This window comes from Acomys minous (genome assembly GCF_964271855.1).
Source record: "Acomys minous genome assembly, chromosome: 9".
In the NCBI taxonomy this organism is placed as follows: domain Eukaryota; kingdom Metazoa; phylum Chordata; class Mammalia; order Rodentia; family Muridae; genus Acomys; species Acomys minous.
Window position 1 is genome coordinate 1,316,316 of NC_140490.1, and position 26,217 is coordinate 1,342,532.

The 26,217-nt window shown below is 48.8% G+C and overlaps 1 protein-coding gene and 2 long non-coding RNA genes across 11 annotated transcripts in view; 2 read left to right on the forward strand and 1 right to left on the reverse strand.

The window, feature by feature from the left end:
• LOC311606078 overlaps positions 1-19,397 on the forward strand; it is a 39,139-nt gene extending 19,742 nt beyond the window's left edge. For 3 of the 5 annotated variants that reach the window (XR_014782186.1, XR_014782188.1, XR_014782189.1), the window contains exon 3: positions 5,252-5,398. This is a non-coding gene — a long non-coding RNA (uncharacterized lncRNA). Of the gene's footprint in view, positions 1-5,251; positions 5,399-14,226; positions 14,361-14,609; positions 14,686-19,207 lie in introns of those variants that run through there. The other 2 variants (XR_014782185.1, XR_014782187.1) reach the window with 1 other exon arrangement.
• The window catches only part of SAMD4A (sterile alpha motif domain containing 4A), a 222,120-nt gene that overhangs the window by 75,297 nt on the left and 120,606 nt on the right, over positions 1-26,217 (reverse strand). For 2 of the 5 annotated variants that reach the window (XM_084797072.1, XM_084797070.1), the window contains exons 1-2: positions 25,801-26,058; positions 9,917-10,435 (exon numbers count right to left, since the gene is read on the reverse strand). In XM_084797072.1, the coding sequence (XP_084653198.1) occupies positions 9,917-10,435; positions 25,801-25,930 (649 nt within the window). In that variant the 5' untranslated portion in view covers positions 25,931-26,058. Of the gene's footprint in view, positions 1-9,916; positions 10,436-25,750; positions 26,059-26,217 lie in introns of those variants that run through there. The other 3 variants (XM_084797071.1, XM_084797073.1, XM_084797074.1) reach the window with 2 other exon arrangements.
• Positions 20,327-25,783, forward strand: LOC311606079. The gene is made up of 3 exons (XR_014782190.1): positions 20,327-20,577; positions 25,177-25,295; positions 25,651-25,783. It is a non-coding gene; the product is annotated as an uncharacterized lncRNA (long non-coding RNA).

Sequence of the window (26,217 nt, forward strand, 5' to 3'; positions counted from 1 at the left end):
CCACCCTCCCACATGAAAGAAAACACAGGTTCTCTCTCTCTCCTCTCCCTCGCACCCCCTTCCTCTCTCTCCCCCAAGCCAGAGTCCTTCTTACTTTTTCTTTTGTTTTCTCGAAACAAAGTTTTACAATGCAGTCCAGGCTGGCCTTGAGCTTACTATGTAGCTGAGGCTGGCCCTTGAGCTCACTTTCTTGCTTACAGGTGCACTGCCCTGTTTAGTTTGTGCCTTTAAAACGTCAAGTTTGAAACAATTAAAGATTTATAAATTACTGCAAAAATATCACAGCCAGTTCTCATGGACCCATCACCAGCTCCTAGAAGCCAGGAAACTGTCACTAACACAAGCTAAGTAAGCAAACTACCTAGACATAGATAGCATGCCTTGCTCAGATCCTGGCATTGTGTGTGTGTGTGTGTGTGTGTGTGTGAGAGAGAGAGAGAGAGAGAGAATTTGTGAGTCAGTGTCTTTTGAGTACACACACCCACTCATACCACTGTCCCCCATCTCTAGTCAAGATGACACAGCACTTTTTAAAAAGTCTTTGGTGTTGAAATAAATTTGGTAACATAAGTCACAAAAAGAAGAATAAAAGTCACTGAGAGGATTGTGGCAGAAGCCCGTGTGATCTCTGCTAAGTAGTTAGTGAGTTCCAAGGGATATTTCTTGTTTAGTTTGGGAATCCGTTACTTTTGTGACCATCTGCCTGGTGAGCCGAGGAATTTGGTAAGTCCCACCACTCAGCAACCATGGGCACAGGCCTTTTCAGCTCTCTCCTGTTGAGTTACAGCAGCTGCCTGGCCGGGGCATATGGAGAAGGACTCAGAAGCCACAGCTGGGCTTAGTGGGAGGCAACCGTTCTCTAACTGAGGCACTCTGCCCTGAAGAACCGCAGCCGGATACGGCTGGATACGGGCAGCTGAGAACCTTTTCATCTCCAAAGTCCCTGTGACTTTTTGAGCAGCACAGGTGTTCTGGATGCTGGGAAGGTAGGATAAGAAAACAGTCCTAGTCCTGAGGAGGCCTAAGAGTCTGCCATCGGGAAGGGGAGGTGAGCATGCTGCCTGAAGACTGTGTGTGAGCTAGGAGGCGAAGAGCTCACGGCGAGGTGCTCTGCAACCAGTAGGGCCCGTCACAGGAGCTGGCCCTCAGCCTTAGGGACTCAACAAAGACCAGCAGTTTGGTGGGGTCTTATACCTGTGGCCACTGTTACTGGTTACTCAGTGAACTGCCGAAGATTAGGGTTAGAAGGGAGGAGCCTGTGACCTCAAACTAAGAGAGACACTCTGGGACCTCCCCACCTGGGGATGAGATCCTGACTAATAGTCTGTGCTGTTCATTGAGTTACTTAAGCTCTATGTGTCTTTCCCCTCCTCTGTCAAAGGAGCAGAGCAAGATGCCCACATCAGAGTTTGGAGGGTGAAACGAATTACCGTGTGTGAAGTGCTTTAAGTAGTGAATGCTATGTTGTTGAGTGTTATCAATTTGTGTGTGTGTGTGTGTGTGTGTGTGTGTGCGTGTGTATGGTATAGGGAGACAATGTATTCCTCCAATGTATTCTTTCTATCAACCAGAAAAACAAGAATTAAGATTAATAAAAAATCATAACCATTTAAACCAGACTATGAATCTATAGAAAGGGAGTTGACCAAGTGAGGCTGGTGGGGTCACTTTGGTGTGTAAACTTCCTGTGTTCCTGGATCATACTTGCAAACCTAAACATAAAGAATTCCAAAAGGAGTGGTGTCCTGAACCTTTAGTCCCAGCACTGGGTAGGGAGGCAGACACAGGCAGATCTCTGTGAGTTCTTGGTGAGCCTGGTCACCGGGTAGGGAGGCAGTTACAGGCAGATCTCTGAGTTCTTGGTGAGCCTGGTCACCGGGTAGGGAGGCAGTCACAGGCAGATCTCTGTGAGTTCTTGGTGAGCCTGGTCACGGGGTAGGGAGGCAGTCACAGGCAGATCTCTGTGAGTTCTTGGTGAGCCTGGTCACCAGGTAGGGAGGCAGACACAGGCAGATCTCTGTGAGTTCTTGGTGAGCCTGGTCCCCGGGGAGGGAGGCAGTCACAGGCAGATCTCTGTGAGTTCTTGGTGAGCCTGGTCACCGGGTAGGGAGGCAGACACAGGCAGATCTCTATGAGTTCTTGGTGAGCCTGGATCACACAGTGAGTTCCAAGCCAGTCAGAGTTGCATAGTGAGACCCTGTCTCAAAACAAGCAACAAACGCGACGGTGCCCCCAAGGAAGCTAGGACTAGGGAGGCCTGGCGGCCCACGCCTGTAATCCAGGGCTGAGGCAGGAGCGTCACAAGTTCAAATGCAGTCCGGGCCACTTAGGAGACCCAGTTAAAAAAAAAAAGAAGAAGAAGAAGCAGGCGAGAAGTTAAGTGGCATCACTCTCTCCTGAGGCCTGGGGTTTAGTCACTAGGCCCCTCCTCTCCCACAAACAGGAATCAAGTACCACTGCAATGCGAGCAGCCACAATTTCATGGTGCTAACAGGTTTTGGTTTTTGTTTTTGCTTTTTGTTGTTGTTGTTGTTGTTGTTAAAACCAGGTCTAAGTTGACCAGCAAGAGTAGAAAAGGACCAGACAAAACAGGGCGGGGCAAGTGAGGTGACACTGACCTGCACTTAAACCAGGAGATGCTCATCCAGAGTGACTTTACCTTTCCTATAGCAGACTACAGACAGGAGCAAACCAGAGACACCGAGCCAGGTTCTCGGCTCCCTAGACTGTGTCTCTCTTGGTGGATGAAACAAAATTGACTAAACCTTGTGTGTGACAACTAATACTTTATATCTTTCTGGTCCCATAGCCCCCAGTAACATAGCCTGCACTTTTTTTTTTTGTTCCTTAGGGTTTCTCTGTGTAGCCCTGGCTGTCCTGGAACTTGCTCTGCAAACCAGGTGGGTCTCCAACTCAGAGATCTGCCGGCCTCTGCCTCCCAAGTGCTGGAATTTAAGGCTTATGCCACCACCACCACTTGGCTAACTTTTCCCCTTAGTCATCAGGCTGAACAACCTCACAGAAGGGGACAGGGTGGCTTGTCTTAGGCTATGACACATCACTTGGAAGGAAAGGCCCAGGTCAGGTCTTTGAATTCTCTTTTGATTCAGCATCTGCCCCTGGATAGGCGGAAACAGGTGGAATAGGACTTAGTTTGGGATCGCTATAGTTTGGCTTATTCTATTCTTTTCCTTCAAAAACTTGGAGTGGCTCTTCCAGCCATCTTAAAATCTGCAATAAGTAACATTTTTATCCATGCCAATGCTACATCTTCTAAAAGTCAAGCTTGGGTCTAGCTCACCATCCTATCTCTTTGCAATCACTGCCTCAACCTTCAATATCTATCACGTGCTACAAACTCTTGACTTCTCCCTGTTATCCTTCTCTGATCAATATGATGGCTAATTCTTGGTCCTATCAATACACTTTCCTCAGTTCATTATTTTTTTTTCCCCACCTGAAGTGTTGTCTTCATTTGCCTTATTCCTTTGCCTCTGTTCCTCTGGCCTCTGGGTTGAAGGACCCAGGATGTGACTCCTTGATTATCCTCACCTTGCAATAGCTTTTAATCTTATTGCTTTAAATGCTACTCAATCATTAAACCTCAGGCCCACCCTCTTTCCCTAACCACATATCCACAGACCCTGCCACCAAACCACAAATCCACAGACCCTGCCACCAAACCACATATCCACAGACCCTGCCACCAAACCACAAATCCACAGACCCTGCCACCAAACCACAAATCCACAGACCCTGCCACCAAACCACATATCCATAGACCCTGCCACCAAACCACAAATCCATAGACCCTGCCACCAAACCACAAATCCATAGACCCTGCCACCAAACCACAAGTCTACAGACCTTGACACCTCCTCAGCATCTCTGACTCTCTGTCATCCAGGCCACTCTCATCCACACTGATGCTGAGCTCTGCCTCTTACCCCGAATCTCCTCGGCTTGACCAGATCAGACCCATTCATCTCAACTGGAAGAGGCACCATCCTTCCAGGAGAGGCTCGGGCAAACCCCACCGCAGCGACACTGGAATCCTCTTTCATTCCCTTTGCAGATTGCAAAATGAATGAGAGAGAGCTAACAAGAAAAGAGTTTACTTTTACAGTGGATGCATTGGTTGGTGCTTTCCAGCCATCTACTGTGACTCTGCCTGTTCCAACCACCGTGGTCTCTTGCGTGGATGATAATGATAATATCAGCCTCCAAAAGCGGCCTTTCTGAATCTGTCTTTGCCCTGGTACAGTCTGTGCACAGATAGAACAGCCAATGTGAGGCGGGTGATGCCATTCATCCGCCAAAACCTTCCCGGCAGTTTCCTGGTTTGCTGAGAGCTGAAATGGAAGTCTTAGTCACAGCAGATGGTCCTGTCATGTGGGTGCGGCCCCTGCCCAATGATCCCACCACTACCTACCACGCTCTCCCTTAGGCTTTTCTCTGAATAAACTGGGCATTAAGGCCAGGAGTCTTTGCCCTAGCTTCTCTGTCTGGAGTGCCCTTTCTCCTGGAGGCTTCACTAACTCCTCGCCTGCATCACATCTTCCTCGGCCAACGAACTTCCCACCCAAACCGCCTTGCCACCTGGACCTAGCTCTACGCACTTGGCTCTCCATATGACTTACTGAGTTCTGATAAACCACAGGACTTACTTTTATACTCCAATTTATACATACTAGACCTCCTCTACAAGTGTTGACGAATTGGCCTTACCCACTGATGTGTCCGAGATGCCTTGAGCCGCCCAGACCTACAGAAGTTTCAATAAAATTTTTCTGCATGAGTGACCAAATGTGCCAATCAATAAGGTTTATCCACACCGACACTGAATCCTAACAGAATAATTTCACCTAGGAACAACTGTTTTCTTTAAAAAAAATTTTTTTTTATATGTTGAACACACTTCCCCTTTTGTCTTTCTGTCCCCACATTGCTCACCTTCCTGCCCTCCTGTTTGTCCCTTCCGCCATCCTCCTAAACAGATTTCTGTCTTCTTTGACGTTTTATATATAACTATGTATGTATGACGACCGAGGCAAGTTTCCTTGCGTGCATGTAGCTTCCACACTTTCCACACCCACTCTTCTGTGGTGGCTGGGCACACATGCTGGTTATATCATTTGGCCTCTGTAAACAGTGCTGTAACATTCAGGAGTGGCTTAGCTGTGTTGTATGGAATATCAACTGTTATTGTATTTGTTTAATTAAAAAAATTGAATTATATGTCTCTGTGCAGGTATGTGCATGCGAATGTGAGTGCCCGCAGAGCCCAGAAAGAGGCGTCGGGTGTTGGATTCCCTGAAGTTGGAGTTACTGGCGGTCGGGGGCTGCTCAGTCTGGGTGCTGGGAACTGACCTGGTCCTGCAGGAGCAGCAAGCTCATGTCTGAGGAGGCATCTGCCTAGCCTTTCCCACCCCACCCCACCCCCACCCCCACCCCCACCCCCACCCGGTGTCATCAGTATTCTGAGAAGCCTCCCCACTGGTTTCTGTGGTAGCTGCACTAGTTTACCTTCTTATCAGCCATGTATACCGACCCAGAGCCTTCCTGGTACTCGGTTCCTGCTCTCATCCTAATGATGTTTGTATGATTGAACAGCGCAGGCTTTGGAAGTCACTGACTTTGCACCCATTGCTTGCTGCCTGAATGGTTTGCCTATAGATGACCAATCCCTGCACGCCACTGCTCATGCCCTGTTCAGCCTCGTTAGCGGAGCCCACAGATCCCTCCCTTCCGCCTTCATTCACTGCCGTCATTCACTCCCTTCCCCCCACGCACGCACGGAAGCACTGTCTCCCCCTGCCCCTCCCCCCGCCCGCAGGCCCCCTCTCCCCCATCTCTTACAACCTGCCTGCACTCTCACGACTCCATCCTGAACCCTCCTCCAGTTTCCTCCTCACTTCCCATGCCTCGGCTAAAGTCTGACCCCCTCCATGCCCCCAGGTCACAAGAGCCTTTCCATTCCTAGCACTCATAGCCTGTACAGTACACAGCCCACTGCAGTTTGAATGCGCTTCCCAAAGCTCGTGAACTAGAAGCCCAGTCCCATGGCAATGGGGCCGAGAAGCGTGCCCTCGGAGAACTAATAAGGTCATGGGGCTTGGCCACTGTGAATGGATTCATGTTCTGTTGCAAAAGTGAGTTCAGCCCTCCTCTGCACACACGCACAGCCACCCTCCTCGCCACGGGATGCCGCCTGCCACATCACGGTGCAGTAGAAGACGCTCCGCTATCTTACTCTTCCCACCCTTTGGAATCAGACGCCAAACGAACTTCGCTGGTGTGTAAATTGCCTAGTCCATGGTACTCTGTTACAGCTACACAGAACAGGCTAAGACAGCCACCCACCCAAATAACACCAAGCCTGCATCTGTGGGTTACTCTACACTCTGCTCTTACATAGTTCAGAAATGTGGGTGCTCACCAGACAGTAAGTGAGACGGGGGAAAATCGATATTTAATTATGATGCTGACCGACACAGCTTCCATCTCCCTGCAAGCGGGAGCAATGCCTTCTGCTTATGTTTCCCATGGGTTCTGAGAGTCTCAGCACCAGACAGGCAGGCAGACAGAACACATCTGCAGGGTGCCTGGAGGATTAGGAACTTGTATAGGGAAGAAGCCACAAAGGCCAAGGGACTTTTTAAAGGTCTAATGACCTAAGGGGATTAAAAAAAAATCACTGGACTAAAATTAGGTTGAAAACTAAAATAAAGGAGCAAAAGAGATGGCTCATTGGTTAAGAACACTTGTTGTTCTTCCAGAGAACCTGGGTTCAATTCCCAGCACCCATAAGGTGGCTTGTAACCATCTGTAGTCCCAGTTCCGGTGTATCTGGCGCCCTCTTCTGGCCTCTATGGGTCCCAGGTATGCACACGGTACGCCAATGTACATGCAGGCGAAACACCCGTGCACATATAAAAGTAATAAATCTTTAACAAAACAAAACACTGCAAGGGTGTGACTTAGCAGGGAGGTGCTGCGCATTGACTATCATGCACGTGGCTGATGATTTGAAATGGGGAGCAGTAATCAAACTAAAAATCCTTAAAATTCATGATATTTCCGGACAGCTACTTTTTCCCACTTTGAAAGAAGAAAAGCAGCTCTGTAGGACAATGGGAGAAGCTGCACCCACGTCCTGCTACAGTGAAGTAGCCAAAGGCATAGTTCATTCACAGTCCCCAGGGTTACACTTGGTCCCCAGCTTGTAATGGCTGGGCTGAGGGGTGTGTAAGAACACACGCACACAAGCATCCATCTTCCACCCCTTGATCCTCCATACCAAATCGCCAGTGTCAGGTGATTTTCCCACTGTAGACCACGTAAGTGTTCTGACTATATGTAAGGTAGGGTCGGCGACGTGATGCTGATCAGTGGCCTGCATTTGCCAAATGAGGTTTTGGCTTAGGACATTTTTGACTTATAATCGATTTACTGGGACAAAGGCCTCTCCAGTCAATGAGCACATGTACTCTGTGTGGCCTTAGACTTAGGGAAAGGCGTTTCTGTCAGGAGCAAGGGTGCAGACGTGGACATCGCACCAGCACTTAGCTCCTGTCTGTGCCCACCAGTTCTCCCATCCGTGTAGTGCACACTTATTGTGTGCTCCCTGCCGCTCTGGCCAGGACGTGCTCTTCCCACAGGCTGAGAGGGCAGGCGTCAGATCTTCTCACTTGATAAGCGGGAGCTCTGCTCAGATGACTTAATAGCCCGACCAAGTCGTAGTTAGCAAATTGCAGGTCTAGTTTTGGACCTCGGAGGGCGTTGACCCTGGATTCCATGAGCTTTTCTACTTTGTCAGGCTGCCTTGGGACTCAGCGTGTATTTTATAGACTCATGACTAAACTAATGACTTGCAGTTTTGAAAAAAACACAACCAAACTACCATGGCCATGGAGGGGAGTAAACACCGAAAATCAAAGTTGATGTGGCCTAAGTGCTAAGGAAGAAAGTTCTGTTGAGATCCTTCATACTTTTGTGGGTGCTATAAAATGCCTTTCTTCTTGTAGATATGTATTATGTAGTCATCTGGCTAAACCTCCAAGTCCAATGCAGCCCAACCACACAAGGGTTCCCAGGTCAAGACAGCCATGGGTACCATGTGTATAGCCTCTTCCACTGGCCCGGGCAGTCACCGCGTGAGCAGGGCAGACTGCGATCAGATACGCACGTTCCAAGTGCTGCTCGTGCCAAAGCCTGACCCCAAGCAGGTCAGTCTGCAAAACGAAACGTGTAGCGGTGCATGACCAAGTTCAGGACGAATGGCACGGAAGATGCAGGCTGCTCCTCGGGACCTGCATCCCTTTCAGTTACCAAGGCCTTTTGTGACCATTACTGGGCCCCCTCACACCCGGGAGGCTCAGGCAAGGAGGCCTTCGCATCTGCCCTAGTTCCAACCATTACTCTGGTACACAGAGGCTGATAAAAGTTGTTCTTGGTGGATTTATGAGTCTGTAAAGGATACTAGGTCAACAATGCAACTCAGGACTGTTCAAGTTAATATATATATTCCATATATATGTGTATATGTGTGTATATATATATATAAAATAATAAAAGTCTTTTTTTAAAATAAAAGTCTTATACTTTATCAAAACAGAGTATGATCTTCAGTGTTGATTTTTCTAATGGTGTGCTGTTTGGACTAACACCGCTAGGATTTGTTGTTCCTAACTATTTGAGAAAGCTTTTTAAAGATGTCTAACAGCTAAAAGATTCAAGTAGAGGCCAAGGCATCATTTTAAAGCTTATCTTTTCCCATCTGTTTGTGGTGCTGGAAGTCAAGTCCAGGCCTCACACAGGCTAGGCAAGAACTCTACCACCGAGCTGCCCTCAGTCCCCTTCTCATCTCTTTTAATAGAGCGTTTTCCTGCATGCTGACAGGAACACTGGATCCAATTAAAAGCCTTCCCCCTAAGAAAGTTTAAAGCCGTCTCGGAAGTGCCACAGCAGTCACAGTCGTGCACAGCCACCCTCCCACGGCACTGCATGGAGTGGAGGATGGCCACCTTGGCCTAAGTAGGACGTCATAGAAAGGGCCTCCAGCCCTCATGCCAGTATAGAGTGGTCGAAATAACGGAGAGGCTGTCATTTGTTCTCCCTTGCCACACTCCTGACCGAGAAGACAAAGCCTATAACACTCCCAGCGGCTCCCAGCACAGAGCAGCGGTCTCAGTCAGCAAACCTGCTTCCCCTAGTCTGGGGCCACCCATCCACTGGTGTTCAGCAAGAAGAGCCATGCCAGGCAATTGCTTTTTAAAGAAAAAACACACATAAGGAAGGAGGAGGACGAGAAGGACAAGGAAAAGAAGGAGAAGAGGAAGAAGAAGAAAAGAAGAAGAAGACAAGGAGAAGGAGAAGGAGGAGGAGAAGAAGAAGAGAAGAAGAAGAAGGAGGAGGAGGAGGAGGAGGAGGAGAAGGAGAAGCAGCAGCAGCGGCCTCTGTGAGGCTGGCTGGTCAACCATGGGTTAATATCAGCTTTAAAGAAACACATAGTAACTCAGTGTCTGCAAATCCCTGAGCCCGGGGGTGAAAGACATTTTTATTTGTGGAAACAGAATGGTTCCTTCTTTCACCATTGACTCTCTCTTCTCTCATTTCTTTATTTTTGGTCTGTCTAAACCCCAAATTTGGACCATCCATCATTTTAACTTGCCCAGAATTTTCATCTTTCCAGAGCCAAAGAGCAACCAATCCCGAGCCCAAAGAGCCCTCCTCTCCCACAGCCGACTGCCACCAGCCCTCCTTCTCCCCAGGGTTACAGGGTGCTCAGAGCAGACGGTGCCAGCAGGACGTGCCACACACACACACACACACACACACACACACACACACACACACACAGCAAACCACCAAACCAGAATGCGTTAAATGGGTTGGGGGCAGGGGAGGGACTTACTCGTACTTGTGCTGGTTCCAATGGTGTTGATGGTGGTGGGGACAGATGAGGACGAGTAGAGGGGGGCATGGCCATTCTCACATGCCAGGCTCTTGTCCTGCCAGTTGGAGGCGCTGATGCAAATCCCAGAATCCCGAGAGTTCTGCCACCCATTGAGCTTGTCCTCAGAGTCCTGTCTTTGGTGATAGTAGCGCGTCTGTCCGTAATCCGCAGAGTCCGATCGGGCTCGGTTCGGGCCACCGAAGCCGGTGGATGTGCGAGTCTCCAGGTGGTTCAGCCACATGGCTAGGGCACTGCGGTCTTCCAGGGATGTGGCTGGGTGGATCAAAGCATAGGACAGCAGCTGCCTGCTCTCCTCGATGTGCTGGCTGTGTTCTATAGAGTGTGCCAGGATCTTGGGCAGCAGTTTCATATACTCTACTTTTGCGTCGAGGTTTCCTGGCTTCAGCAAAGGCAGGTGAGTTAACAGAAGGGAAATCACTTTATCCTTGGATTCCTGTTGCCATTGGTTAATGATTCCTGAAAGGGAAAGTACACAGGACACGTGAGCAAATACACTCACAACCACACTGAACATCACACCTTACATTTCTGTGGCTTAGAGTCCCAACTTAGGCACCCTGGCTTAATTTTTTTTTTCCTTTTTTTTGGTTTTTCGAGACAAGGTTTCTCTATGTAGCCTTGGCTGTCCTAGACTCACTTTGTAGATCAGGCTGCCCTCGAACTCACAGTAATCTACCTCCCTCTGCCTCCCAAGTGCTGGGATTAAAGGCGTGCGCCACCACACCCAGCTTGGCTTAATGTTCTCAAGACCACCTGGGTATGAGTTTGGTTAACGGGCTCAAGGCTTTTAGGGAACAGGGCCTCCAATGAGATATAGTTCAAAAATTCTCAGATAGTGCAGTCGGTAGAATACATGCCGAGCAGTCACGAAACCTTTGCACCAAGAAAATCAGAGTACAGCAGTGAACACCTGTAATCCTAGCACTTGGAAGGTAGAGACAGGAAGATTGTAGTTCAAAAGTCACCCACTACTACTTAGGAAGTCTGGACCAGCAGGAACTACATGAGACCTCCACTCAAAAAACTAAATCCTCGGGGCTGGAGAGATGGCTCAGCGGTTGAGAGCACTGGCTGCTCTTCCAGAGGACCCAGGTTCAACTCTTAGCACCTACATGGCAGCTCACAACTGTCAGTAACTCCAGTCCCAGGGGATCTGGCATCCTCTTCTAGATTCCTCAGGTAACACACACACACACACACACACACGGTGCACAGACATACATGCAGGCAAACACTTATATATACACATAAAATAAATATAATCTCCATTTAAAAAGAGGTTTAAAACTCAACAAAACAAGTGCGTAGTTGTTTGGGGGTCTCTGATCATTTGTGTCTCCAAAGAGATGACAGCTGCTTTGGTCCCACCATGGAGAACTGGCAGTGCCGTCCTCTTTTTAGACAAGACTCGACTCTAGATCGCCAAGGGCCAAACCTAAGCAAACTTCCACTAACTGAGGGTCCATCCACCATGCAGGACTTCTTGGCATGATGTCGCCTCCCCACTTTAGACATCTGTAGACAGTGAAATGACAGCTGTAGCTAGAGAAAGGATGTGCGTGAATGAAGCTGGTTCAAACTCCTACACAGAAGAACATGCCGGAAGACAAGAACGCAAAACCCCTGACTCCCAGTCTTAGTGCGGAGCGCGAAGGAGCCACACAGCTCCAGTCAAGCTTTGGGTCACACACACTCTATTTATCTTTATATGAAGGATCTGCTTGTGGTTTTAGGGGTTTTTTTTTTTAGCTTAATATTTTTATTGGTATGGATGTGTGAGTGCTGCACGAGTGTGCATGTGTATGCTCATGTGTGTGGAGGAAAGCACTGGACACAACCCTAAGGGATATCATCTATATATCCACTGAGACAAGGTCTCCCCAGAACTCAACAACTAAGCTAGACAGTCTGGTCCAGTGAGCCCCAGGGATCCGCCTATGCCTGCTTCCCCAGGGCTGGGATTACAAGCACACGCCACTGAGCTGTCCTGCCAGCCTCAATCTCTTTGTGACTCTGACAAATTACATATAACAGTAAGCATTTTAAACAAGCAGTTTGGTGTCATTAAGGACGCTCACAATGGCATGCAGTCTGCCTATGCACGTATGAACCAGCAGTTCTCAACTTGTGGGTCGCAAGCTCATGGGAAGTTGAACAACCCTTTCACAAGGGTCGCCTAACACCACTGGAAAACACAGATACTTACATTATTATTTATAACAGTAGCAAAATTACAGTTGTGAATAGCAACAAAATAATTTTAGGATGGGGGGGCGGTCACCACAACACGAGGAACTGCATTAAAGCATCAGGAAACTCGAGAACCACTGCTGTAGACCTTCCAAATTGAAAGTCTGACTTCATCAAAACCCGTTTCCTAGGCATTGGCAAGCCACCATTTTCTGTCCCCAAGAACCTGGTTTTTACTCTAGGTACGTCAGACAAGTGGGGACTCAGGTGTTTGCCTTTTTGTTTTTTTGAGACAGGGTCTCTCACTCTGAAGCCCTGGCTGGCTTTGAACTCACAGTTGACTCAATCTCAGCATCCTGAGTGCCGGGGCAGCAGACAGGAGCCACCGTATCTCACTGAATGCCTACTTCACCCAACAGCCTCCTCAGGGCTCAGGCAGGTGTGGATCTGCTCTTCTGACACGTCCTTCCCTGTCCCACTCAAGTGGAAAACCACGTTCCCTGTTAGTTTAGGCACTGGACAGTTATCCACAGAGCTGGGCACCTCGCTGGACTTCACGCAGTCTCTTCAGATTGGAAGGAGTTAGGTACAAGCTACAAGCTCATTGGCATGTACTAAGGTCTCTTCAGAATACTTGCAAAGAAAAGTCTCAGTGTTGTGGCTTCCTCTAGAGTTCCTTGAAGGCCCTATGTGAAAGGCTTGGCCCCCAATTGGGAGACATTCAGAATGGGGCCTACTGGGAGATTTTTCTGATCACTTCAGGGAATGCCCCTGAAATGGACCGTAGAACCCTACCTTGTTGGCTCTGTTTCTTAACAATTAGACTTTATTATACAATCCAACTATCCTATACAAGAGGGAAAAAGCATTAAAGGAAAACAAGAGTAAACCTTCCAGTAGCTGTTCCACGGGACGGGACGGATCCCCAGGGGTCTCTGGCCTGTAAGCTGGTCTCTCCCCAAATCTACATGCCATCCTGCTCCAAAAGATGTAGCCTTCTCCTCTCTCCTCGCCTGCATCTCTCCTGGGGGTGCAATGGTCAGGATCCCTGCCCCCATGAATATTCCATTAGAAACACAATAGCCCGGCTGGAGTCCTCCGTCCACTTGCTGAATTTCAGACCCAGGATAGTTCCATTAGGTCTATCCGTGGTGGTTCCAAGGAACAAAACCCACCAAGACTGTTTTCACCTGGGACAAAGCTTACAATCCTTCCCTCATCTTTCTCTTTGCTTCTTGGCTATCATGAGGTGCAGTTTTCTCAGCCAACTATTATAGATTAGAATCTTCCATGTTGAAAGTCAATATAAACCTTTCCTCTTTTTAAGTGCGGTTTCCCTCGGATGTTGTGTTACAGTAACACGGTTAACAAAAAAAGCACTGCAGGCATTGCAGGCATGGCGTCCAGTTAAGGGGCATAGTCTTTGGAGTAAGGCCCGGGAGTTAATCCCACACCTGCCACTTAATTTGTAGTGTGATTTTTGTTACATTGTTTAACCTTTTTTGAGCCTTAATTGCCACATCAGTTACGGGTAGGCACCAATAGTTCCTGCTTCCTTGGATTAAATGGGATGAAGTATCCAAAGGACCAGTTGAATGTTTGATGGCAGAAACAATCCGGTCCCTTTTCTCATCAGTCAGACCCACAGAGTGATGATGCAAGTGGCTTTGGACAGTAAGTTTTACAAATAAATAGAGGGAGGGCACAGGAGAACTTGTTAAGAATATCGCTACAATAACAGCCAAGGAAAAACATGTTAAGGGCACCATGAGGTACCGCACCACCCTAGCAGGTAAAAAGTGCAAAGAGGTAACAGTTAAGATCCATTATAGGGTAAGAGTCAAGAGCGGGCATTCCAGTGTGAACATTAATGACAGATGGACCTAAGGTGACTCATCATGGTTTATAATAATTACCCTAGGCCATGAAATGGATGCTATCTGCTATCTCTCACAATAAAATAATTCTTCTAAAAAAAAATCGCCAAGTTGGAAAAAAGATAAGGAGTGAAGGGGCGGGAACGGCGGGAGGAAATGGAGTCACTGCCCTTCTAACAGGAAGGAGCGGTGCTGGACTCTCTCCTGTGGGGCTTCCTGAGATGTGGAGTACTGACTGTGAGACGCAGAAGCCACTAACCCGAAGAAAGACCGAGAATCTACAGGGAAGAGATGGGGAGCCAGAATCATGAAAGGCGAGGAGGACTTGTGGTGGAAGTTTCTCCAATCCCAGTTCTCCCGGGGCAGGGTGGGGGTGGGGCGGCAGCGTTGGGATGGGGGGCAGGTAGGGTGTCAGAATACTGCCTACCAGGGTAGGGGGAGCCAGCAGCAGTATCACAGTATGATAACATGAGCCACATATAGAGCCTGAGACTTTCCAGTAGTCAAATTACCAAAGAGCAACGAGCTGTTTGATTTAACCCAACGCTAAAATATCATTTCAGCGTGTAACCGGTACCGATCATTAGGGGGACTGACGTTTGCCCTCGCTGGGACTTCGGAGGATCTCTGAGATCCAGGGTGAGCGTTATCACTAATGAATTGGCACGTGAGCCACGCTGTCATGCTCAGGAGCCCGGGTGGCTCGTGGGCAGGCCAGCACATGCTACAGACATTCTGATGGAGAAGGAGGGCATGGGGCAGGTGACCCCAGGTGGTCACCTTTCTGATGACCTCTTTCTGATGACTTAGCTAGTTGCCACCAGATATAAGAACTTCAATGTGTCCTGCTAGGCAGAGCTTCTCCTTTAAAGCGGGCCCTAGGAGAGGGATAAAACTCACGTAACACCTCCGTCCTGCCCTATACTTCCTCAGTGAAGACAGGCACTGCTCTCTGGATCTTCTTGAACCTGAGCTATTTTGGCTTTGTTTTGTTTATTTGTTTTGAGGCAAAGTCTCTTTCTGTGGTTCATTCTGGCTTCCAACTCACAGCAATCCCTCTGCCTCAGCCTCTCTGCGTGGGTACTAGCCACGAGGCGTGAGTCTGGCAGGCTTTGCGTGATGGCTGTATTTAGGAGGAAGAGAGATCTAGTCAGTCTGTCCAAGGGTCTCAAGAGTCGCTGGAAGGAAAACAAAAAGCCCCAGAGGAAGAACAGAGGTGTCATAAGCCGACAGCGAGCCGAGCCGAGGCCGGCAGTGTGTACATAAACCCTTACAGTTAAAATGCATAAAGCTGAAGAACTTCCTAAAGGTCGATTCCCTGTTTAAAAATTCTGCCCTCACAAAAGGTCGATCTAAAAAAAAAAAAAAAAAAAAAAAAAAAAGTCAGGCCAAAAATAAACAGGGCTCAGAGTGCTAGTGAAACACGTTATCTCCACCAACCAGTTTCTGCCAAGGGTTAACCAGGGTCCCAGAGGGAAGAGGCGCAGCAGAGAAAGAGGGCAAGAGGCCTCCTCTGTCCTTCCGATGATGGCTTGAGACTGTGGTGTGGCCAGGCAGTTGTGCTTCCCCCCACAGCCCCCCTGGGAACACACTATAAGGCCTGCTTTCTGAGCCTTTTTCTGAGGCTAACCACACCTACTGGCTCAGACTTCTATTGCTATAGCTGTCACGCTGACAGCTAACAGTATCGAGTGGTTTCTGTGGGCCAGGCTCTCTGGTAAGCCCCGTGCATTTAATTACTCACTGAATGCTCTCATGGAGCTTAGCAGGAGGGGGCGGGGTGGCAGATCTTACAACCAGCCTGATTTTGTTGATGACAGAAACAGAGACAGTGAAGTGTCGCAACTAAGTTGTCATCGGTCCCCTGACTAGCGACGAGGCAGACAAACTAGCTTTAGCTACAGATGGTTACCACGTGAGAGTGGCCACAAGCTAGCTGTTTCGGTATTTGTGGTGTACAGTGTGTAGCCATAGTTACGGTGCTGTGCAAATGTAGGAAAAGGAGCGTCAGAGACGACGAGATGACAGTCTCTGTGGTTTTCGGGTGCTCGTAATTTCTTTTGGCACTTGTCTTTGGAAGGGAACCTCGTGCCCTCCCTTGAGGTCTAGGGGGCATTTAGGGGTTTGCCTGCAGCAGTGTGGTAGAGAGGGCTGTGTGCAACTTTAGGGTTCAAGTTATAAAAGACACGGCTCTTACTTGGCTCCCTCCTCTCATATGCCTCACACTAAGGGGAGTCAGGAGTCATGCTGAGAGGTCACTCTTTAACCCACAGGGAAGCAATCCACACGCGGTCACTCTGGTGAGGGACCAAGCATGTCTCACTAAGGGTTACTACTATCGCTGTGATGAGACACCATGATCAGAAACAACTTGAGGAGGAAGTCAGGACAGGAACTCCCTCCCACGAGGCAGGAACCTGGAGACAGGAGCTGATGCAGAAGCTTGGAGGAGTGCTGCCTGCTTGCTTGCTTGCTTGCTTGCTTGCTTGCTCTCTGTTTGTTTTAGACAGGGTTTCTCTGTGTATTCCTGGCTGTCCCTGGGACTCTCTTGGTAGACCCAGGTGGCCTCGAACAGAGACATTTGAAGGCTTCTGCCACCTGAGTGCTGGGACTAAAGGCTGGGCCCTCCACCAACAATCATTAACTAAGAAAGTGCCCCAAAGGCTTGTCCGCAGCCAGATCTTACCAAGGCATTTTCTCATGTTTTTTTGTTTGTCTGTGTGTTTGGGTTTTGTTTGTTGGTTTTATGTTGTTGGTTTGGTTTGGTTTGGTTTGGTTTGGTGTTTCCAGTCAGTGTTTCTCTGTGTAGCCCTGGCTGTCCTGGAATTCATTCTGTAGACCAGGCTGGCCTCAAACTCACAGATCCGGCTGCCTTTGGGAGAAGAGGGGGGCGGTGTTAAAGGTGTGGGCCACCTCCACCACCTCCCAGCAGAGGCATTTTTTTCTCAACTGAGGCTCCCCTCTCTCTGATGACTCCAGCTTGCATAAGGTTGACATAGATTGGCCAGCACAGAGTGCCCCTGCCAATCTCCCCCCTGGAAGGTGCTAGCCGCGTAAGGGGTCTCCTTGCAAAGCAGATCCCAGCCCCATTCAGAGTCTCCATGTGGCTAGAGCTCCAGACAGCATCCTGAGGGCCCTGGGCTGCAGAAACAGCGTGTGATTACATAGGTATTGCTCTAAGTGGCCAAGCTTCTTGTTTCATGGCCAAAGATAACCAACATATTCTCTAAGGAGAATGTTTGGTTCCTCTGACATCCTCCTATTCCTGTGCTGGGACAGACTCAGAAAACTTGGTTTTCTGCTCACTGACAATGGTGGACTATGAGCCGCTCCCCGCGGGGCCTTTAAGGGAAAGAACGCACTGACTCGAGCTATGTCCACATCGCAGGGTGGAGATTTTTCAGGGCAACTTAGAAAGCGGTTTCTGATTGTAATTTGGCTTCCTGTGGTGGTCTGCTTCAGGAGAGTGTGTGATGATTATATGGATTTTTCAGTACATCTTGTCAGCAACGGTTCCCCAAGTCAAACTGGGCCAGCACAGCAGGATCTGCCCCCTGATTTCTAGACAGCACAAGTCAGCCTCTCGGTATGAGCATCTGTGAGAATACTGCAAGACTGGACATCTCCATCATCAAACAGAAGGAAGGTCCCACACGAAGAGCTTGGGACATACTAGCTAAATCCCTCTAGATGCCACACCTTTGCTGTGTCCCCTGCAGAGAGCAGGGAATCTGTGCTGAGGCTTGTATTAGATCCCGCCTTCCCCTCCTCACCACTGCCCAATAGCTGACCACCTCTGAGACTCAGCCTCTGCCTGACTCACCCCAACACCAGCCTGTACAGAACCAGAACAAGACACGGAGTCTAAAGTCCTAAATCCACGAGTTTTGACGATGCTGGTTCATCTTTACATCCTCTGGTGCTCTCTCTGGGTGAGGAGGCCGGATGTGCTGGGTATTCAGCGTGGGAAAAAGTTCACAACTTACCCGTTTTTTTTTTTTTTCATCTAGTGACTTAAGAAGAGCAAAAGAAAAATTGAAGGAGTTATAGTTAAAGGCCATGAGGATTAGGAAAATGTCCCACAATTCTCCGAGTGACAAGTTCAATATTATCGCCACACAATCATATGCCAGTGTTTAAAGGCTGCAATTGTTAGTAAATTACCCTTAAATTGCTGTTTTATTATACCCCTGATTTTAGTTTAATAACATTCACCATAAAAAGGCTTTCTCACAAGTGCATCTAGACAATATGTCTGTGCTAGAAATGTCTGGGAACTAAGTGCACACTCGCATGAAGAACTGGCTAAATAAATGTGCTACAAAGCAGTGACACTCGTGTGCTGTGCTGGCTAAGTACTCCTGGCTAGAATGTATGTTACAAACTTGATCCTGGACACACCAAAAAACAAAAGGCTTCTAAATTTAGTACAACTCTGAATGACTCAAAAAAAATATGAGCTGACTCAGGGCACCCCAAAAATCAGGACAAAAATGGCAAACGCAGCAAGCAAGTGCTGAGACTCCTATGTCGGCACCTGCTCTTCCCTCATGTCTCCCAGGGTATTCTCTGAAGCCGGGAGGATAATCTGGGTAACTTGGTGGAGGTCTGCGCATCATGCTGACATCTCAGTTACCCTGACGTGTCTGAGTCATCAAGGCCTTATCGCAGCCAGTGGTGCCTTGTATAAAGGAGTTAGATACAGGCAGCATCTTTCTCATTTGTCAAACAGGTGCCCACTGGTCCCTGACTACTGGCACTCACACCCTGTGCACTCTCCTACCCTGATCACACATCTGTGCGCCTGGACAAAAGTGGCAGAGGTGTCTTGGTGAGAAGTGCACAGTTCCTGCCTTGCTTTCTTTGGTCCCTGGCTGTTGGGGGTGGGGGAGCTGGTGAGAGCAATTGTGAGGATGCTTAGGCATGTCCATCGGAGGGGAGCTCAGGCCTTCTGCTAGGAATCAGAGCAGGAATGTCAGTCATGTCACTGAGTCACCTTGAAAGTCCTCCTCCAACTCCACTAAATATCGTGACGGTGATGTGGTCAGACACTTGGGACCTGAGCTACCCAACTATGCTGTTATGTTAAGCCATTAAGTTTGGGGGTAAGTTTTTAAAAGTTTTTTTATATTATTATTATTATTTTACATGAATGCACCAGTGTTTCACTCACATGTATGACCGTGCACCACCTGTGTCTGGGGCTCTTGGAGGTCAGAAAATGATGCCTGATTCTCCGTGACTGAAGTTACAAATGACTGTGAGACACCAGGTAGGTGCTGGAAATTGCAAGAAGAACAAATGCTCTTGACTGCTGAGGCATCTCTCTAGCATCCCCGCCCCCTGCCCAGCCCTGGAAGTAATCTCTTACACAGTGATGTTAACTAATACATGGGGGGCTTTGTGGTACTTAGTAAATCAACCAATCAAACAAACAAAAACAATCAATCCCCACCAGGGCTCAGAGAGCATCTTGGAAGGGGAGATGGGATGAAGGTAAGAGCTGGAAGGTAGGGAGGGGTGCTGTCAAGTGCTGTCCCTAGGAAGGATACTGCTGTTGGCAGCTGTACAAGACACAAGACCAAGCCAGTCAAAAATTCCAGCATGGATGAGGGAGGGAGGGGCTTGTGAGACTCCACCCCTGAACGAGGACTTATTGGCAGTTAATTGCTGGGAACAGGAGAACCACGCCTCTTTGGAGGTGTGTACACTGGCAAGGTGCTTTAGCTCCCATATACATAACCGGAGGGGCAGCACCCACCGGACTTAGTCGGGTTGTATTTGTTTTTAATAGGGCATAATGTGGGGAGGTGGACGTGACGGGGGAGCCCTGAGGTGACTGCTCCTTGAACTGGCCTGAAAGGACAGGATCTGTATAGCAGAGCCGTGAAGTGCGAGACTCTTCTCTGAGAGCAGGAGGCCACCGCGTGCTAGTCACGTTCAAAGGGCAGCAATTAGGACTCTCTGGTCTCAGTAAACACCTGCAATGGCTCAGTCACCCATCTCCAGAAAGTGTATGAAACAAGCCAACTTCCCCTGCCTGGGTTCTGAATCTGCAGGGAACGGCCATATTTATGCTTATAGCCCAGACTTTTCCTTTGATCTCCAGGCATATGGATTCAACTGCACCCCCTTCCCCCCCACATCTCCATTCACGGGGTCTCAAAGCTACACGTCCAAAGATAGTATGTCCCTCCCTCTTTTTCCTCTCCAGATCTGTTGCCATGTGTTTAATTTGTTAACATATTGAGAAGATGAATGTGCTTTCTCATCGCAAGCCATCACCAGGCACAGCCATCCGTTTGCAAGGATGATCTTTTAAGACGAGCTGATGGGTCACTCTCCAGACCGAGGGCTCCAGTGCTCCTCATCTGCTGTGATCTGGGTGTGGGTCGAGGATGGCCCAAAGGCTCACAGGCTGGACGATGGACAAGTGGATCCCGTGTGCTTGCGCAGAGGTGATGTGACTTCTGAGAAGCAGGGCCTGTCCTCAGAAGGAACTGAGTGTGGACCCTGTTCGGTGTCATGACAGTGAGTTGTAAAATGAGCAAGCCTTGTCCCCTGACCCTCTCTGGCTCTTGTCTCATCAAGGGCTCTCTTCTGCCTACACTCCTCCCACTTTCCTCACCAGAGGCTCCACCCACTGGGCTGGACCTGGTCTGCTCTTAGACTTTTAGCCTTCCAATCTGTGAGCTGACTAAGCCTCCTGTCCTGGTAAGGACCAGTCGCTGGCCCTTCCCTAGGGCAGTGGGAGGGAGCGGCACACAGCCTCATCACCAGGAGAAAGCCAGAGACCTCATGGTCTGTAATCCAGCCCCACTGTGCTACTATCTGTCTTGCTTTCACATGTCAGACATGTGTGTCTCGGAACGTTGGTACCTGGTGTTTTCTCCTCCTGGAACGCTTTCCCCTGACCCGCGTGTAGCACCTATCCGCTCACGGTGCTGCAAATGCCACTTTTCTAAGGAAACGCTGACTCGCCCACCTCAGCATCTCACTCTGCCCTCCCTGATCCCTGGATCTGATTTACTTCTCACAGCGACTAGTGCCGCGCGGCCCGGTAGACGGTTTTCCCTGGCTTCTGTCGCTCTCCACCTGAACAGGAGCTCTGTGAGGGTAACGAGGGCGCTCTACATCTTCCCAGAATTAACATTTCTTTGTTGGCCACATTTTAACGGCTGTAGACTATTTCTGGCATTTTGTCTGATGGTATTTTAGACTGTGAGGTTTTTTGGTTTTTTTTTTTTAACGTGTATGAGTGTTTTGCTTGCACGTATGTCCATGTACAACATACATGCCTGGTGCCCACAGAGGTCAGGAGAGGGTGTAAGATCCCATGAAACCGAGGTAGGAAGGTTGTGAGCCATGATGTGGGTTGGGAGCCTGAACCCACCCAAGACCTCTGCACGAGCAATTGCTGAGCTAGCTCTCCAGCCTGACTTTTTGTTTGTTTAAATCAAAATGCTATTTTCTAGAAAGTTCTTTCAAATAGTAGACACCATCATATTTCAGTATTCTGATTGGTTTCAGCTTTAAAGTCAAATGAAAATGAACATATAAAAGAAAACACGACAGTTCAGCTTCCAGGTCTTTGCTTCACCCCTTCTTAACGTTCTGTTTGGGCTGGAACATTCTGCTGCAGAGCAAAGGCATCCCGGGTGATCTCCCTGATTGTCACCGACACCAGTTAAAGTAGTCTTCACTAAAAAAGGATCTGAGAGGCAGTGACAGCAAAGTTAAGCATATTTAATACAGCTCTCTTGCAGACACTGGGGAAAGCAATCCCCAGTGGCATTGTGTTGCTTGTTTATGTTCCAATGGTGGTAGTTTTAATAAAACTTCCTAGGAATGGGTCTCCTAAAACTTATGGAAATTAGAGTTGGGAACACATCTCCCTTGCTCTCAACAACCACATGATGCAATTTTGTAAGCACCAGTCACATAGCTTGCTAGCACGGGAAGCCGTTCTGAAAAGGGACTGCAAATTCTGCAAAGGCTTGAGTTTCTGCGCTTGCCGATCGTTCACGCCCACCCCACCCCAGACCAAACCTCCTACGCCACCAAGTGATGCTCCGGGTCTTTAAAATAATGAATCAACAATCCAGGTACTGACTTGATAAAAGAAAAGGCATGCCCAGTAATACCGCATGAGCACTGGGGAACACAGAAATGAGAATTCTGACAGAAGCCCGTAGCATCCGGGCTCTGCAATGTAAGACAGCCTTTGAGAACTCCAAGGCCTACGTGCTTGGTACTGCCCAGAGCGGAGCAGCTGCCCAGAGCGGAGCAGCTGCCCAGAGCGGAGCAGCTGGGGGAGTATCTTGGAGGACTTAGCAGGTCACAAAAGAGCTTTGATCTTTCACATTGCCAACCCGGACAAGAGCTAATTCACACAACGGGGTTTAGCCCTAGGAAGTGTCGGGGAAACTACAGCCAACAGGTTCCACCCTGAGACCAGGGAGCTGTTCTCGAAAATAATCCAGACCGTTAAGGGGGGGGGGGAGCCCACACTTTCTAAACAAAGTTGCTTAACACCTGATAGACAAACTTTTCACCTGAAGAGCTGTGACTCCAACGTGTAAGTGTGAATGTATGAACCTATGCGATGGTGTGTAGCTATGTAGATACTGTCGTCAAGGAATACCATATTGATATTCCCAAAATATGCACATTGAAGGTGTTGATGGTGAGGCTCATGTGTTATGCATTTAGAAATTAAATAAGAAATATATATGTATACATAAGCCATTCTACGGAGAAAAAAGGAACAAATTTTATTGAGGTAACATATTTGACTCTCTGTCACAAATTAACTATGCACTGCATTATAAAGTCCAGGTTAACCACAAGAACAGGGTTAGGTCACCTTGGAACGCCTCCATTTGTGCTCCACCAGCGCAGCCCTGTAGAGGGAGTTAGAGGCACACCTCCCGTCCTGGTCCACTCTGGGAATTTACACAGAGGTGAGCAGTAAGAGGTGATGGCCATCACCCGCTGCTTGTGCTGCGGACCCTCTCAGGTTAGTAGGCTTGGTGATGGGGTCGGAGTCAGGTTGCTGACACATATTATATATAATATATAATATATATATATATATGTATGTATGTATTTTTTAATGAGATGGGGAACTATATCTAAAAGTTGAGTCGTGGAGGCAGAGAGCAGTAAGGACACTAGGACAGGTGAAGGATGTAAAGGCCGTGGCCATTTGCCATCTCTGGGACACAGATCTAAGCACAGCTGGCTGGACTGATCAGGTGAGGACCTCTGGCTTTAGTTAACTTGGTGAGAAACTGCACAAAGACTGAGGCCATATGTAGACAGAGTGTCTGTCACTGATGCTTCCCAAAGCCAAGGATTCCGCAAGAAAGAGGCCCAGGCAGCAGGGCCCACACAGGAGTGAGCTTTGTCCACCCACTTACAAACAGCCCAGGGCCAGCAGACCACACACGCTATGCTACAAGCCACCCCAGCTCACTGCTGAAAAGTCAGAGAAGATCTTCTGAGTGTCATGGCAGAAGGTAGGGGGACCAGCCGTTTTGGAAACTGGTCCTCATCCTTACCCCCAGGTCTTGGGGACATGGCCTGGTGAGGAGAAAGACAACACAGAGCTCTGATCTTGAGCTGAGGAAGACAGCCTTTTACACAGCCACGGGTAGAGATGCGCGTGCCTGCTGATCTCTCTAATACTTGTCTTGAGTCTCAGTCAAGGTACCCAGCCTGGCACCAGGAACCTGCCCTCTTCCGTGAAACCGGCAGAGGAGGCTCAAGATAGTGCTGGGAACCGCAGAAATGTCTTCCGTGCAGATGATTTGGAAAGACTCAGACAACGGGAGTGGAGGAACACTCTGGAAAGGCCTCCATTTGGGGAGCCAAAGGCAATGCTGTAGAAAGACCCACTGCTCTCCAAATCTCCAGCCAGCATCCAACACATTCCCTGGCAAGAGGCACAATCCGCTCGGATCTGGATCTATTACCACATTCTAGTGGGGATGGCCGCCGGCTGTTTAAATCCTAAACAATGAGATGCCTATTTTTGACACTAGATACTCTCTGCTGAGATGTGCTATGTATATATTCAAATTCCACCTCCCCTCTGCCCCTCCCGTCACCCACAGCATCACTGAAGATTTTTCCTATAGTGTCCCATTTCATCACCTTAGCCCCTCACACCTGTGAGCTCTGTCACTGACCTGGCCATATCTCTCTGTCTGTCTCTCTCTCTGTCTGTCTCTGTCTCTGTCTCTCTCTGTATCTCTGTCTCTGTGTCTCTGTCTCTGTGTCTGTCTCTCGTCATAGCCCTGCTTGGTGAGAGATCTGCTACTCCCTGGACTGGACAGTTTGAAAGAGAGGCATACGTTTTCCATGATAGATGGTCGACAGCGTCCATTCCTTCTCAGGCTCCCCTCCCCGCTTTGACAACACTTCGCGCCATCAACAGTAGAAACCAATGCAGTATGGCAACGGCTTGTAGGGCCCCAGAGAAGACAGACCCAGCCTCTTCCTACCACTCTCTCCCAGCAGCTTCAGGTCAATGTCCCCAAGACACATGCTCGACAGATCTCTGCACCACAGTCAGTCCTGCCTCTGCTCACACAGAAACACAGGCGAGGCTGCGGCACCTGGGGGCTGCATTCAGGACCCTAGTGTTAGGTACACAAGGTTTGCTCTAGGAACATCTTTTGGAGACACAGAATTATCCGGGCTTGAATTCCCACCGAGCCGTATGAGCTTGGACGACAGTTAACGGTTGTGTACTTCCATTTTCTCCTCATGGGAAAATGCAGTCTCTTGACTGACGAGATGCCCGAAATACTACATCTACCATCCCCCCCCACTCACCCCCTGTCCCTTGGACCAGCCATTATTTAATTTAATTTAATTTTTTTATTTTTTTGTAAAGCAAGCCTATAACTTAGTCCTGGCCCACAGTGAGTACCAGGGAAACACTAGCTACTGCCACGTCATTCTCAGGGTCAGGATGGCCTTTTTCCTATTGGTTTTCTCCTGGGGATGGAGGAGGCGTGCTCCAAAAGGTCTGAGAAGCACTCTATCTGGGAACTTGTTAGAAATGCAGATTCCACCCCCACGTCCCACCCCAGCTACTGAATGCAGACCCTGTCTGACTAGCTTTCCAGATGGCTGAGACCAAGGCTTGCTTGAGAACCATTGACAGGAGGAACCAAGAAAAAACACAGCCTCTGTGTTACAGCATTATGATTCCCCCAGTAAGACTAATGTGAAACCAGGTAAGACAAAGTGATTTTTCTTGCCAGGAGAAGGGCTGGGAGGAATGGTTTCGAGAAGGGGCATGAACCGTTTTTGGTTTTGTTTTTAGAAGTTGCCTGAGTTTAAAAACAATAAACAGTCACCAAAATGTCATAATATTTCTAAGGCAGGGCTGACATCCCCCATTTTCTATTCATCACAGTCCATCCTGTGAGAAGGAGCACAAAGTCCTCCTAAGAATGGACAGGGAAGCTATGACTCCAGCTAACTGGATTTCAGTGTGCTGTACAATAAAGCGTGACCCAGCCTGGGGTGGCCACGGTCACAGTGAGGTAAAAATGTCAGTGCTGTCCAATATTTTTGTCTTTACCCCAGACTCCCACCCTCACGGCCTCTACACGGCGGCCGTTGTGGTGCAGCACCGCCCCCAGGCTGTGATGGGTCTGTCGGGGCCGCGGCGCAGTCAGAACGTTACCTCTAAACAGCTGCTCCGGAGAGCCGTGTGGTGAAGAAGTATTAACTCACTGGTGTGCTGATGAACCACGAGGCAAGGCAGCGAGAGGAGCACAGCTCTCTTGATTAGAAGACCATAATCCTGTGCTGTGTTGGAAAGGAGGGCGCAGACGCTGTGCAGGTTATATGGAGCTGAACACATTACACTTGAACCAGATGTTAGGTGAAAACCGTGTGCGTGGGGTGGAATGATCACATAAGGTATTGCTCCATCTCCTCCCTCTCCACTCCGTTCTCCTCCTTTTCTCCCCTCCTCTGGTGTCTGCTGGCCACAGCTCTTCATTATTGAGTGATCACCCAAGTATTGTGATGTCAGAGGCAGCAGCCACACAGAGCAGTGCTGAGAAGGGGCGAGCGGCCCAGGCTTGCTCTAGCACACAGGTGAATGACGTGTGACATGCTTCTAACACTTCTACGCTCCCTCCGACC